Source organism: Clupea harengus, chromosome 6 (assembly GCF_900700415.2).
Source record: "Clupea harengus chromosome 6, Ch_v2.0.2, whole genome shotgun sequence".
NCBI lineage: Eukaryota > Metazoa > Chordata > Actinopteri > Clupeiformes > Clupeidae > Clupea > Clupea harengus.
The window spans coordinates 25,880,851-25,894,596 of record NC_045157.1 but is presented as its reverse complement, the minus strand read 5'-3'; the positions used below and the strand labels follow the sequence as shown (position 1 = coordinate 25,894,596).

General features: G+C 42.9%; 2 protein-coding genes across 3 annotated transcripts; both read right to left on the bottom strand.

Annotated features, from left to right (window-relative positions):
* Nucleotides 1–1,618: 1,618 nt before the first annotated feature.
* Nucleotides 1,619–4,383, bottom strand: aplnr2 (apelin receptor 2). Its single transcript, XM_031568708.2, has 2 exons — nt 4,054–4,383; nt 1,619–3,525 (listed from the first exon to the last, which is right to left on the bottom strand). Exon 2 carries the CDS (start codon nt 3,258–3,260, stop codon nt 1,860–1,862), a length of 1,401 nt encoding a protein of 466 aa, XP_031424568.1. The 5' UTR covers nt 3,261–3,525; nt 4,054–4,383; the 3' UTR covers nt 1,619–1,859.
* Nucleotides 4,384–10,283: 5,900 nt separating this feature from the next.
* cd59 (CD59 molecule (CD59 blood group)) lies at nt 10,284–13,280 on the bottom strand. 2 transcript variants are annotated; one of them, XM_031569579.2, is made up of 5 exons: nt 12,818–13,280; nt 12,597–12,701; nt 12,371–12,483; nt 11,740–11,841; nt 10,284–11,437 (listed from the first exon to the last, which is right to left on the bottom strand). In XM_031569579.2, exons 3-5 carry the CDS (start codon nt 12,423–12,425, stop codon nt 11,238–11,240), a joined length of 357 nt encoding a protein of 118 aa, XP_031425439.1. In that variant the 5' UTR covers nt 12,426–12,483; nt 12,597–12,701; nt 12,818–13,280; the 3' UTR covers nt 10,284–11,237. The 2 variants fall into 2 exon arrangements, with proteins under 2 accessions (XP_031425439.1, XP_012670287.1); XM_012814833.3 differs by lacking the exon at nt 12,597–12,701 and having other exon boundaries at nt 12,818–13,276.
* Nucleotides 13,281–13,746: the final 466 nt, after the last annotated feature.

Here is a 13,746-nt window from a genome sequence, read left to right as displayed (position 1 = left end):
AGATACCGTTCACAAATCTATCTGCCCGAGTTGTTGCCATTGACACACACAACCTGCGTGACCCACAGAGCTCGCGGCCAACATTGAGTGAGTGAGTTGTCATAGTGATGTTGTTATTACAGCTCCTGATTGGACCTCTGGATTGGACACAGAAGATAGAAAGCACATCCAGTAGGAAAACAAAATATATAGCGCGAAATCACGCACAAATAAAAACTTGTTTGGATCATGTTTCAATTAAAATGTTGATTTTGGCCTCGGTCCAAATTTGATTGCGTCTGGGTCCGGATCCGGACCGCGGTCCGCCTATTGAGTATCCCTGCTATAGAGCAAAACGTTCATACATTCACGTTCATACAACGGACATAAATTCAAGACTGAGGTGAGTGCCTCTGCCTTAGAGGTGGATGTAACAAGATAGTCTGCCCTGCCATAAGCCAAGTGCCAAGGATCCATAACAATAAAAAAGTAATTTAGCCATAAAAATCTTTTTGGTGAATTTGAGCTTTGTCTTGTGTCTATGATGAGGGAGTACTGCCAACTTTTACTTTCTGAGACATTTATTTTGGGTGCAGCATGACAACGAATGTAGCTTTTGGGGGGAAGTCCCTCGAGCCCAACGATAATCAACAACAACAAACAGACGACACTGTTAACACCCTTAACAACCTAACAGGACAGGATAGAACAGAGGAAGAGGAGAATGTTGGGGGGAGGCTGCAGATAGAAGATGATATGAAGACTGCAAGTCTGGAGGAAGCAGAGTGAACAGGAGACAATGGGAGGAAGTGATGCATCTCTTTTCTCTATATGGGCCACATGGTTGCAGCATCAAACGACAGTACAGCTGGACTGTGCAGCAGCTCTGGGAAGCTTCATGTAGGGGCAGTGCTAGGGACAGAGAGGAGTGTGGAGGCACTGACAGTTGTGGAACCACGTCCTGTAGGAGATGATGTTCATAGCACCACCCAGTGGCTGATAACCACACAGAACAACAGTGTAGGATATACACTGTATACTCTGGACTCTGTGCAATAACTTCATCATCCATGTTCTTTTTCGGACTGCCCAGTTTAGCCATTTTCTTTTTTTTTTTCATAATGGCTCGACGTATTTCAGAGAAAACTGATTAAGAATCAAGGATGTTTAATTGTACTTTCACCACAACCTCTTGGATCATCTTAACATGCCATTTTGCATGACTATTCAAATACGGCACTTCCCTGTATGATGCACTTATGTTAAGTGTACTGATTCTGTATGATGCACTCATGTTAAGTGTACTGATTTTGTATGATGCCCTCATGTTACGTGTACTGATTCTGTGAAATCTGGGCTTTTGATTTGCATAGTGAATCTCTTTAGTGAAACTTCTTATTGTTATGGCAAAACACAGGGCAGCTCTGTCCTCACCCCCACACTAAATGTATGTTACACAAACTTTAATATTTGATCTGACATGATTCAAAATGGTCCTGTGTCTTAAACTGCATAGGGTGTGTATCCTTTTCTTTGACTCATAGTCCTTACTCAAGTGAGCTTTAGATCTCACAACAACTGACAGTCAACTGATCACTGGTCAGGTCACTTTTTGTCTTTAGTTGCATCAACAATTGGCCATGGAGAAAACCACTGTTTTTATTCATTGTGAAAAGTCATTTTTGTTCATCAACAGGGAATTGAAAATTCTTGGCTACTTCAAATGAGAGTTTTTCCAAATAAACAACAATCACACAAACAAACAACAAACAAACAAACAAAATAAGGCAGCAATTGCTAACAGTCATTTCCTCAGTCAGTTCCTCAATGTTCATGGACAATGTGAATGTGTCCATGTACTAAATAGACTCCATCTAAAACTATAACTTTGCCATCACACAAGGTTCTGTTTCTCCATCTGCCACCCCCCAGGGCTGTCCATTCCATTCTTTCTCAGTGCCTTCCCTCTGGCTGTCTCCTTCCTCTGCATGTAGCCCAGCGGGGATGGCTGAGCTTCGGCTGCCCTCATCCCCTTCCTCCTCCTCCTCCTCTTCCTCCTTTGCCTCAGTCACTCTACTGCACCTCCCTTGGCACCAGAGGTTCTTCAGGAGGGCCCGGCACCGTCTACGGAAAGCCGTGTCACAGCAGGCATACAGCAGTGGGTTCAGGCAGCTATTCACGTAGCCCAAACAGATGGTGTAGGGGTGAGCAACAACCAGCAGTTGGTCAAAGGGGCAGGAGTAGGGCAGGATCTCCAGCTCCATCAGCACTGATAAGCTCTTGTTGGTGTGGTAGGGCAGCCAGCACAGGAAGAAGGCCAGCAGCAGTGAGACTATGACATGCAGTAGCCGGCGCTGGCGTTTGCGGTCGGGGCGCGGGCCCTCGCGGAAGTGCTGGGTCAGGAGGCGACCCAGCGAGCAGTAGCACAACAGCAGCACGGCCAGTGGCAACAGGAAGCCCAGCAGCGTGGCCTTCAGTCCCAGAGCCGCTGCCCACAGCAGCTCCAGACGCTCGCGCTCCTCCGGCCCCAGCTCAGCGGGGATCAGGCTGGAGTAGTCCATCTCACAGGAGGAGATAAACGCCAGAGAGGAGTCCCCCTCCTCAGGCCACCCATCATCAGACTCTGTCCCCAGGCCCACCTGCTTGACTGTCCTCAGCAAGAGAGCAGGCAGGGCCAGCACACCAGCCGCCACCCACACCACACCCACCACAATCGGTGCCCGGCACAGCCCCGTGCCCCGCATTGATACTGTCGTGCGTCGCCATGCAATGACCCAGTAACGCTCCACGCTGAGGCCGGTGAGGGAGAAGACACTGGCGTACATGTTGAGTGTCACTATGTAGCTGGTGAGCTGGCACAGGGGCCGGCCAAATGGCCAGTGGTAGCCCAGGGCTGTGTACGCAGCCCAGAGTGGAAGAGTCAGAACAAAGGCCAGGTCGGCTGCTGCCAGGCTGGCAATGAGGGAATCAGTGATGGAGCGGGAGGAGGATGGGGAGGATGGGGAGGATGGGGCTGAGGGGGCGCCGCCGCTGGCTCTGTGCTTGCTGGCCCTAGAGCAGGTGCTCATCCTCGCTGCTCCTCTCCTGGGCCGGTCCAGGTACACCCAGAGGACCAGGCCATTTCCCAAAGAGCCGAGGGCAAAAACCAGCACGTAGACCGAGGGGATGAGTACCAGCGTGGGTCTCCACTCACTGTAGTCACAGTGGGAGAAGGGGGAAGGGGAAGGAGAGGGAGAAGGAGAGGGAGAAGGAGTGGAGAAACGCACCTCCGGAAGGGACATTGCTATGCAGTTGGCAGCAGCTGCGGTGTTGTGTGTGCAGTGTGTCCACTGATGAGGGCTGCTTCCTGTAGATGTGCACCTCCACTGATCAAGACTCCGATAGCACGCCTCACGCCCCCCTCAACCGACGGTTGATTTTTTCCGGTGCGGCTCTGGCAGGCTGTTTAAAGCAGGCGTGTGTGGATTGTTATCTCCGCTGTCCTGGGCCTTGAGTCAGCACCCCTTTCCTTCTTTTAATGACTTTCCCGCTTCTTGGAGGATGCAGCTAGAAACAAACCAATCCACAGATATTTTTAAAAGGCAGAATAACTTTTCCTTTGAGTGAAGTGACTGACTAGACTAAGACTGACTAAACAGATATATTGAATATGCACACAAAAACATTCCCCATGACATTCCCATTAGGTAAAAAAAAAAATATGGGCATTAAAATATCAAGTGACTTGTTAACTGTTAGTTAACTGTTAACATCTGATAGTCTGAATGCATGCTGAATACAGTATGTGTGCTTGGTTCATTACTCATCAGCTCAGCCGTAAGAACAATCTGATATTTAACCATGTGTCTTATTTCTATACTGTTATTTTTAATGTGTGTATTCACTAACTTAATTTGACAACTGAAACTGAATTTTGTTTTAATCGAAACAGAGAGCAGAAATCGCTTTTTGTCCCCTCTGTCTTAACAAGATTGTGTAATGAGACAGACAGCATAGACTGAACTCTACTCTGACCCGTGTTTGAGGGTGACTAAGCTGCATGTCTATTGGCAACAGAGAGACTAAGGATCTTACCTCAGCATCTGTGGTTCGAGGGTAGTGGTCTACTTTTTGGTCCAGGCAGTACTATGTTGAGGAGTGGTAGTCCTGTGTATCTCCTGCATGACATCTATTCCTGTCACCTCACATCCTTCTACTGTCTGGGGTGACGCTTGGACTCGACTTGAAGGCTCTGCTTGAGGATGGACACCACTCCTCCCTTTTGTAGCCTCTCCCACCCTTCTCTGTTCCTCTCCTCTCCTAAATCCAGACCACCCCTGTTGCAGCTCTCCTAGATTTGCCAACAATCCCAGACCCAGCCCCCACATTCCCTGACTCCCCTCCCACTCGGCAAACACAAACTGTGTGCATACTGCAACTTTGTTACAGTGTTAAAGCCAGTTGTTGTCCAGCCATTCATGACACAACGTGTAGAAACGCATACTGAGTCAGCTGACTACAGTGTTCTGATGTTCATTGACACCTGACCAAATTTACACAGATGATGGACGATGAGAGCTCTGTTGGCATAACTTCAATACCCAAAGGAAAGAACAGATTTATTAAAATCTCAAATTATCCATGAACAATTCTTTCAAAGCTAACTAACTAGGTCTGAGAATATTTTTGCTAGGGGATCATTCAGTTGCAGCACTGGTTCAAAGAGTCCATGAATACTACGTCTAGATTCTTTTATGATATCAGGTCAACAAGACACTAAAATCGGCTGCGAACAAGTGTGTATGATAAAGCAATCAGTGAAACTGAATCGGAAGCTTGATTGTTGCCTTTTGACATTAGAGCTGTAAATGTATTTATTGTATTAAGAACATTCCACCTCCTTGGCAAACTCATGCTAATCCCAGTCAAACACAGCAGAACCCCTGAGAGAAAAACAGCATTGAGCTCTTTGTTATGTGTGAAAAGTAAAAAGAGGGTTTGTGTTCGCAGGGTATATAGGAAAAGCTGTTCAGAGAGGTATAGTTGAATGGATAGGCATAAACAGAACAGTTGTTTGCAAGATGTCAATAGTGTGACAACACCTTGCTAATGTTGAGCCAACACTCTCTTATTGTGAGTGTGTGTGAAAGACCAACAGATCACAACCTACAACCACTGCTTAACCCCCCCTCATCCCAAAGGTGTGGAGATACAGAGAGAGGTGGTTAGTTAAAACATCAAGTATTTTAGAATATCTTTCACAGGTTTGTCTGATAGGAATAATCTATCTCAGGTTTGTCAGTTCATTTGAGTAGCTTTGAGGACTGTGCATTTTGTCTGCTGGTGATGCAAAAGCTTCAAAGTCCTAAAAACCTCCTCTGGTAATTAAAGTGTGACTCAGAGTTCCCAGGAAACACAGATGCGACTTCTGATTAAGGACTGGAGTGTGTTTTCTAGACAGAATCCAGCTGTAGTGGTCAGTATTGGCATGTGCCTTTACTGGTTGTCTCATATTCTAAGACATAACAAATGACATTTCTACACTGAGCACATGTCCATTTCATTCCTACATGTCCATTAACACTCAGCGTTCTATTGGACTTCTGTATCCTCCACCATCCCTGTGCTTTCTCTCCCTCCTTTCAGACTCACTGCACACTGTGGGCCCAGCTGTTCAAACAGGATGGGATTTATGAAGGGCACGGGGTCAACAGGGTTGGGGTGCAATGCGGGAAGTAGAGTCATGACTGTATGAACAACTTGTATCATAGTCAAGGATGTCATTTAGGCAATGTGCGTGTGTGTGTGTGTCAGTGTGTGTGTGTGTGTGTGTGTGTGGGGGGGGGCACACATTTGTAGTCCTTGGTGAGAAAATCTGCTGTCACCGATCATACGTGTGGGAGTGTGAAACAGCTTTATTCAATGGATTAGACACCCTCAAGCTTTTCCCAGAGTGAAGTCCAAGCAAGAGTCTCTGAGAACTAATTCATTTTTGGTCACCATTGCTATGTGCTAACGTTATCCAGGTTGTGTTAACATGCACATTAATGCAAAACATTTGAATGAAGAGGCTGACATTTGTGCTTTGGTCATATTTATGACCTAAGACAGTGCTCCAGTTATTATTTCAGTGATGTACTGGATCAGAAAAAAAAAAGTGTGTCTGTTATACTCATGTGCAGTAGTGGCGCCTCCTCGCCAGTGTTTCATACATCTAACTCATTATGTTTTTGTGGGCGGTATGACACACTTCCTTCCTTCATTTGTGTCTCAATCTCAAGCTTATGGTGACCTGGTGACAGTCCATCTGATAAACACAGTTGCTAAAAGCTACAGCCATCAAAATAATCTTTCCTCCTCTCATATAATTTTATTTTGATAAGGGATCCTATCTCTATTCCATTGAGGAGAATCATTTTGACTTGATTAAAGTGATTCCAGTGGCTAATCCATGTTATTTTGATATGACTTACCAATGCAGTCTAAACCACAAACCCCATATTATTACTTTACTTCACAACTAACATAGAAAATACAGTCTACATCATCATAAGGTTTTCATTTATTATGTGTCCATTGACAACTACTGTGGCATGCAAAAGACTGTGTGCTTTGGTGTGGGGTTCAAACTACCTATAAACTGACAGCCTTACACAACACTTTCTACTGGTTGCCACAGTACAGCAATGTTATCAACAGCTATTTTTTAATACCACAAAAACTGGAAAAACTGGACCAGTGCTAAGGTTCATTTACATCTTTTAGTGTGTTGTGAGACTGAAAAGTCCCCATTGGGGTTCCCCTGGGGTTTAGGGGAATGGATGTAGACATAAAAGCACTGAACCAACATGTAGCAAATGTACCAATCCCAGTGGGGAGGAGAGCAAAAACACCTTCCTCCGTGCGACTACTTTCCCTTGTACGTCGCTTTGGACAAAAGCCTCTGCTAAATGACTAAATGTAAATGTACATGTTTCAGCTAAAGGTTTGACCATTTTTCCCCACATTATTATTCCCATTAAAAAGGGACATAGGCAGCTGTGACGGGGCACCTGTGTGACCCGTCACTGCAGCCTGCTGCTTTAGTGGACTGGGTGCAGGTGTTTTGTGTGTGTTTTGGATGTTCGATGTTCGTGTACATGTACAGTTTATATGTTCGTTATGCACGTCATTCTGTTTAAAATAACCACACCGTTCAATGTCTTGTCTCTCAAATGTTCCGTTTATTTAGTTTAAAATCATACCTCATATTATCATATTTCATAGCGTTTTCTTAATGTTTATGTCTCGTCTTGTGTTCGTTTGTGTGAGAAGATGGCGCGATTAAGCGCTTTAAAAACTCGTTATAACTTCGGGGTTAACCCGAGTTATCTTTAATTATAAAACAATTGGGTTCTATTGAATTATTTAGCTGTTTCTGATTGGACGAGAGACGTTCCATGAGTTGGAATATCCCAGGACATCCCAACTCGGACTTTTCACAGCTAATAATAAATCATTCCGCGATGAAACATTCTATAGCACGTTGATAAGCGATAACCGTTAATTCAAAGTTCTTATAATTCCAAAAGACGTTGACAATGGAACTATTTTTTTGTTGCGGAGAAACAATGGCGAAATAAACATTTTTTAATCAATAACTTCGTGTTTAAATGTTAATTGGTTGACTATAAAATTGTTTTATAAAAGCAATATAGTACTCGTGCGAGTGGGGTAGGTAAGGGATATTCCCACGGGTGATGTTGCCTGCGCCACTCGGCCTCCGGCCTCGTGGCTACGGCCGAACACCACCCGTGGGAATATCCCTTACCTACCCCACTCGCACTCGTACTATATTGCTTAATTGTTGTTGGCTGCTTTATCATGTGTCGGCTAGGCCGTCACCGAGCCCGTATACTACGTTGGTGTAGTCCATTTCCTAGCTATGTGGGACATTTGTTTGATTTAAGTATGTCTGCTATGAGCCAAAGGTGTCGGTACCTGCCGTTGACGCACCTGAAATGTATTATTGGCATGAGCCAATTACAGGTGTATGTCGAGGCTACTTAACTCGCCTTTTCTTTTGTTCGAGAGTTGCCAGTTTAATAAGACGTAAGTCTTTGGAGCTCTCACGATGGACTAGCTACTTTGGTCCTTTTTATGTTTCTAGTCGACTATTGCGTATTGATTAAGTGTTGGTGGCTATGATGCCCATTTATTTGTCTTTTTGGAAAGTTTAATTTATATTTATTTATTATTGTTATTGTTTGTATTGCCTTTGGCCTTATTTGAGGAAATAAAGTCCTCATCTTTTCAACATCTTCTACCTCCCGAGTCCTCCATGAGTTTCCATCTAGCTCTAACCGCGAAAGCTATCCCGACCTTTAACATTGCAGCCCTAACCATAACCATTCATTCTAAACCCTCTGCATGATCAGCATATTGTACTAACCTATTACAGGGGGAGAGTGGGTAAAATGAGTCACATTCCCCCACCACCTGTATCTGGGCAACCATACTCAATTTTTGTCATGTGACCCTAAATTTAGTTTACATTCTCCATTTCCATCTTGCTGTGGAAGAAAGAAAGTGGTAAACATATTTTTTCACACAAAAATGTTATTTTTTTTGACTGTCAAAGGTATAATCAGTTTCACATCAGAAGTAATGTATCTCAGTTTAAAAAGTTATATCAGATATGCTGATGAACTGACAGTGTGTAAAAACAAAAGTGTTAAAAATGTTCTCAGAAGTGTAGCTCTGGGTTGCTAGACTAAGCTCTTTTCCCAAAATGGTGGTTGTGGGGCAAAATGAGCCAGAGCTTTGGGCGTAAGATGAACCACAGATCAAATATTTGATGTTTAACTATGTTTGACAATTTAACAATGAATAACTGACATTATATTTCATATTTTTAGATGTAGCATAAAGGCGGTCATGCTACATAATTACAGAAGAAAAACAGATAGGGGCTCCGGTCATTGTAGTACAAGTCATTCAAATCATTGGAGCCCTAGTTTTTGTTTAACTCCTTGTGGATGATGTCAAAGCATCACTCTTGTTTTGACATTTAGAATAGCATTTTCCAAACAAATGTGACATGTTAGTGTTTATGTCATTGGCTAGAAAGTTTTTGATTATACGAATATTCAGAACATACGGTTATGATATGTTGGTGTTCATACTATGTCTATAGCCTAAAAGGTTTGTAATCATACCAAATATACAGTTGCATTGAAAGAGAAAATCAACTTGGAATGTTTTTCAAAATGAGAAAAGTTTCATTTAATTTAACTTTCATGTCTATCTTAGAGACTTGGCAAATCATCTTCAGGTTTGAGAGCGGTAGTTCTGAATTAGTTGAAATGTATTTTTTTTATTACATGAGCACCAATAAAATCAGCAGAATGGAGGATGTAAGTTTTAATAAATATATTTAGAATTATACTTCAAATGGCTCAACTTACCCTGTCAGCTGGATCAACTTACCCCTAACATGGGCCAAGTTTAGCCACAAGACCACTTTGTTTTTGAGACCCCATATTCTGTTTATGCACACTGCTAAGATTTCAATTGATGGCACACATCATGAACTTGTATTGTAGGCATTGGTTTTATTTGTATCATATCCCCTTGGCATTTTACCCCACTCTCCCCTACCTACAGAACATGGTTTAGTATAGTATTAGAATATAATAAAGTATACTTTTTTTTATCAGTATAGGTCTACATAGAACAAGGGGATAGAAACATGTCTTCGGTGTTTGTTGGTGGAGCTGTTAGGACATCGTTAGCTTCAGTAGCAGCATCCCAGTACATTTATTCTACATTTAAATTATAAATGACTATACTTTTCTGTGAAAATGGAGCCAAAAGAGATGTTGATTCTCACTGTATTTATCTCAGCCATGTGCACCCTCAGCAGCAGACCAATCCTGACCTGCTACTGAAAACGCTGTCCAAAGTTTGTTTTCTGCTGGTGGTCATCAGATTCTTCAATGAACTTGCTTACTGCCTTGAAGTCTAAGTATAGTATTAAACACTATTCTCCATCCCATCTAAAATTGTTAAGAAGGAGCCTACTCGAGAACGGCCCTTTTACAAAGCTTTCGATAACTTCTACCCTCCTCCTCTTTGCCTTGTGGACTTATTACCACTTTGATGTGCATTTCTGCTACCCAAACGCGGCCATCCACTATCCCTTATATAAACAACCCCCAACTGCTGATTGGTATTCCAAGTCCTCTACCAACCTCTTGTCCACTTCCATATGATTAAGATATATTCTGACAGCACCCAGTCTCACCAAGCCAGATATATTACAACAAACGAGGAAAGCCATGGGAAACCCAACAAGATTAGTTTTTTACTACACACTATGACACAGATCCAATGCATTGTCAAGGCAGAGATCAAATAAGCAGTACTGATGAGAAAAGCAAGGTTAAAGGAGTTTCATCAAATTGTGGGTGGGATTTAGAAGGCGAGTCGGCTGTGTTTTCCACTCTGAACTTGACAACATGGCTGAACATGGGTTTGATGAGCCAGATGGTACAAAAACATTCATACTAGACATTCACGGGTAAAATATGTCTGATACCCTGAGATGGAGCGTTCCCTGTGTGGGTGTACCACTGACCACACATATAACCTATTGGGAAACACGTAGCAACTCCTGTGTCTATCAGATGTGGCCATATGGACTATGTACATATATATATACATATATCTATCTATCATCTGGATGACTGAAGGTACAGGAGACCTGAGGTCAATATTTTCTGTTGTTTTAATTGGGGAGAAAGGCAATCTTTAGCAATCAAAGGTAGAGATGAAGAGTGGAAACGGTCTGGTAATGGCAGGCGGTTCATGAAACAACTCAAATGTCTTTACAAAATACAGCAAACAAACTCACAAGCAGGTATAAACATAATTTTTTTGGCAAACTTGGCAAAAGTTTATCTTATCACTTAACAATAACTGCAGTAATACATACACTATTTGATTCTACTGATGTGTGAGCTTTACTCTTTTTGCTTAATTCTAAAGTGCCACTGCCTTCAAAGCTATCTTCAACAAGTCACACAGACATACATGTTGTGTTTTCTGACATATGAGCACTTCCTTTGCTAAATAAAATGCCAATTATAGACATATGAATTAATGCATATTCCCATTCTCATGTGAACAAAGGCAAACCATTTAGTGCACTGATCAGACAGGAACGGCAGCAAGGATGCGATTAGTCAGAACCCCTGTTGCCCCATGGTCCAACTCTTTGGTTGTTTGCCGGGGCTGGGTTACAAGATGCACCACCAGAAGAGGGCCAGGGACGCCACCAGGCCCATCAGAGGCTTGCCAGCAGCAGTGATGGGGGCTGCGTTGCACAGGTCATTGCTGCAGCACCTGTATGTGAAGCTGGACACTGAAGGGAACATCTGGGAGAGCCGGTTGTAATCACAGTCATCGTACTTGATGCACTGGCGGTATATTTGGCCACCTATGAGTGGAGGGCAGACCAGAGTTGAGGTTAATCCCTACATTAGCTGATAATAACAACATTATCATCTATGCTGAGACCTTGGTGAAGATTACTGAGCAATATCTACCACTGTTGATATCATTCAATATATAACAATATCAAATGTAGCTTTTCTGACTTGAAAAATACCCAAACTAGAATGGATATGTTTGCAAAGCTTGACCAAAATCACCACTCTTAAACAGCAAGAGACAATGGAGTTTAGTGGATGTACATTAAAGTGACACCAATTGAGCTGGAGTTGTAGGGAAGAGGAGTACCTCTCTCCTTCAGTGTGAGGCACGCATCCTCCCAGCCACAGCTACGGACCTTGGTGCAGCTCCCAGTGTAGTCTTTACATTTGTAGCACTGGAGTGCAGAGCCTGGACAGAAAGGGTTGTGTTAAAGTAGTAGTGCAAAGGGACTGTAGAAAGACCAGAAAAACTGAAGTGTTATTATCTCATTCATGGCAGTTTGAGACAGCATATATAGAAAGGGAACCCTCCATCAGATGTATCAGTATACACACAGGGCTTGGAGTATGATTCCAAATCATTGCATCCAATCTAAACTTGTGCCCACAGCAATATCCATGACTAAATTGGCAGGGCCGTTGTACATTAGGTACATTTGTTAGATGCAGTTTTCAATGGACATAAACATGGGGTCCAGGAACAGGTAGAACAACAATATAAAATTGACTGTTTAACATTCAAAGTATTTGAAGTCAATAATAATGATAAGTTGTAGGTATTAAATGGTGACATGGTGTTAACTATGACAAATACTTGCTTTACTTTGCTATCCAACTGGGCCAGTGCAAGTTTGTTATTATAAAACAGTAGGATAATCCCTTCTGGCACCAGCTACATTTCATCAACAGAGAAAAACAATCAAACGTGTTTTACATACCAAGTCCAAATATCGCAAGGAGGAAAACAAGGCAAATTCCAACAGATGTTTTCATTGTGTTCAGATAACAAATCTCCAATATTTTGGATACCACAAATATCTCCCTTTAGCTCCTGAAAAGACAGGACAAAAATGGATATACGTTTCATAAATCAATCAGGCTGATCAGGATATCAGATAACCATTAAATGATCAATATATTTGATTAAATATTAAGGTTATTGACCTTGACAAACTGAAACATTGCCTCAAAGGAACTGCTCATTTCAAAGTGCTAACTGTAATAATGAAAGCTTGATCATGAGGTGCATCAAATTGTTCCTGTCCAGCACTCAATAAAGTAAAGACAAATAAAAAATAAACATCACAGTTGTTAGTGCCTTAAACGCAGTTGTTTCCTCTGTAAGTTCTGCATAAACAGCGGAAAGCAGAATGCTTGCTTCTTACCTTCCTGGGTTACACTGAGCCTGAGACGCTTGGCACCCACTTCTTTCTTCTGCCAATAGATTTTGAGTTTGTGCAGAATGCTACACCCAAGACCCCCGAGGCTCTTTACGTCCCTGCTGGCCAGAATTACAATTGGTGGTACGGGTGACCATGCCAAATATAAGGTCATGGTCACTGGTGCCTCAATTGTTCCCTCTCCTGATCAAGGAAGGAAGTGTGTGTAGTATCTCATCAAGGCAGCATGCTTCACTTACAACCAGACCTCTCTTTTCTGGCTACAGACAACACACACTATACAACCAAACCCACTCTTGCTCTCAAAAACATGCTACTTCCCATAAGAATAAACGATAAGCCGTTTAATCCATCTCCCCTGATATGACATCAATGAAGCAGATCATACATGAAGAGAGACACGGTGTAAGTGGTTTTGGGTAAGGGGCGGTTCGGGACCAGGCAACAGTGTGCCCGTGTGTGGAGACACAGGAGACAAGGATGAAGGCATGGCAGCTCTGCCCCCACGCTGCCCCGGGGTGGCGGAACAAAGGCTCCCTACCCAGCCTACAACAAAGGCCTCTTGAGGACACCCTGGCAGCACGAAGTAAAGAGAGCAAACAGGCCATAAAGGATTGTTGTAGGACTGGGCTTCTTCAAACAAAGCCCTATGTGTCTTCTGAAACACACAGCCATTGGGATTGAAACAATCATCAACATCAAAAGTTGTCATTGTTGAAAGTGCTTTGAATTATTGTCATTCTTCGATGCATGCCATTGTTGAACCCAGACGAGGAAAGAGTTGATCCTAATGGCAGGGGGTGAAAGAGTTGATCCTAATAATCCTAATAGGGGGTGAATTCTAGATATTCCTTATAAACTAGAAACCAGGGTCATTTTTAGGCTGAATGTTTTTTGATGCCAGTTAGTGGTAT

Excerpts from the sequence above, each read along its gene's own strand:
- aplnr2 (XM_031568708.2), bottom strand. The coding sequence starts at position 3,260 with ATGTCCCTTCCGGAGGTGCGTTTCTCCACTCCTTCTCCCTCTCCTTCT.
- cd59 (XM_031569579.2), bottom strand. The coding sequence starts at position 12,425 with ATGAAAACATCTGTTGGAATTTGCCTTGTTTTCCTCCTTGCGATATTT. Across the intron at positions 11,842-12,370 it reads CCTTGCGATATTTGGACTTG|GCTCTGCACTCCAGTGCTAC; the intron begins GTATGTAAAACA and ends CTTTCTGTCCAG. Across the intron at positions 11,438-11,739 it reads CCTCACACTGAAGGAGAGAG|GTGGCCAAATATACCGCCAG; the intron begins GTACTCCTCTTC and ends CTCCACTCATAG.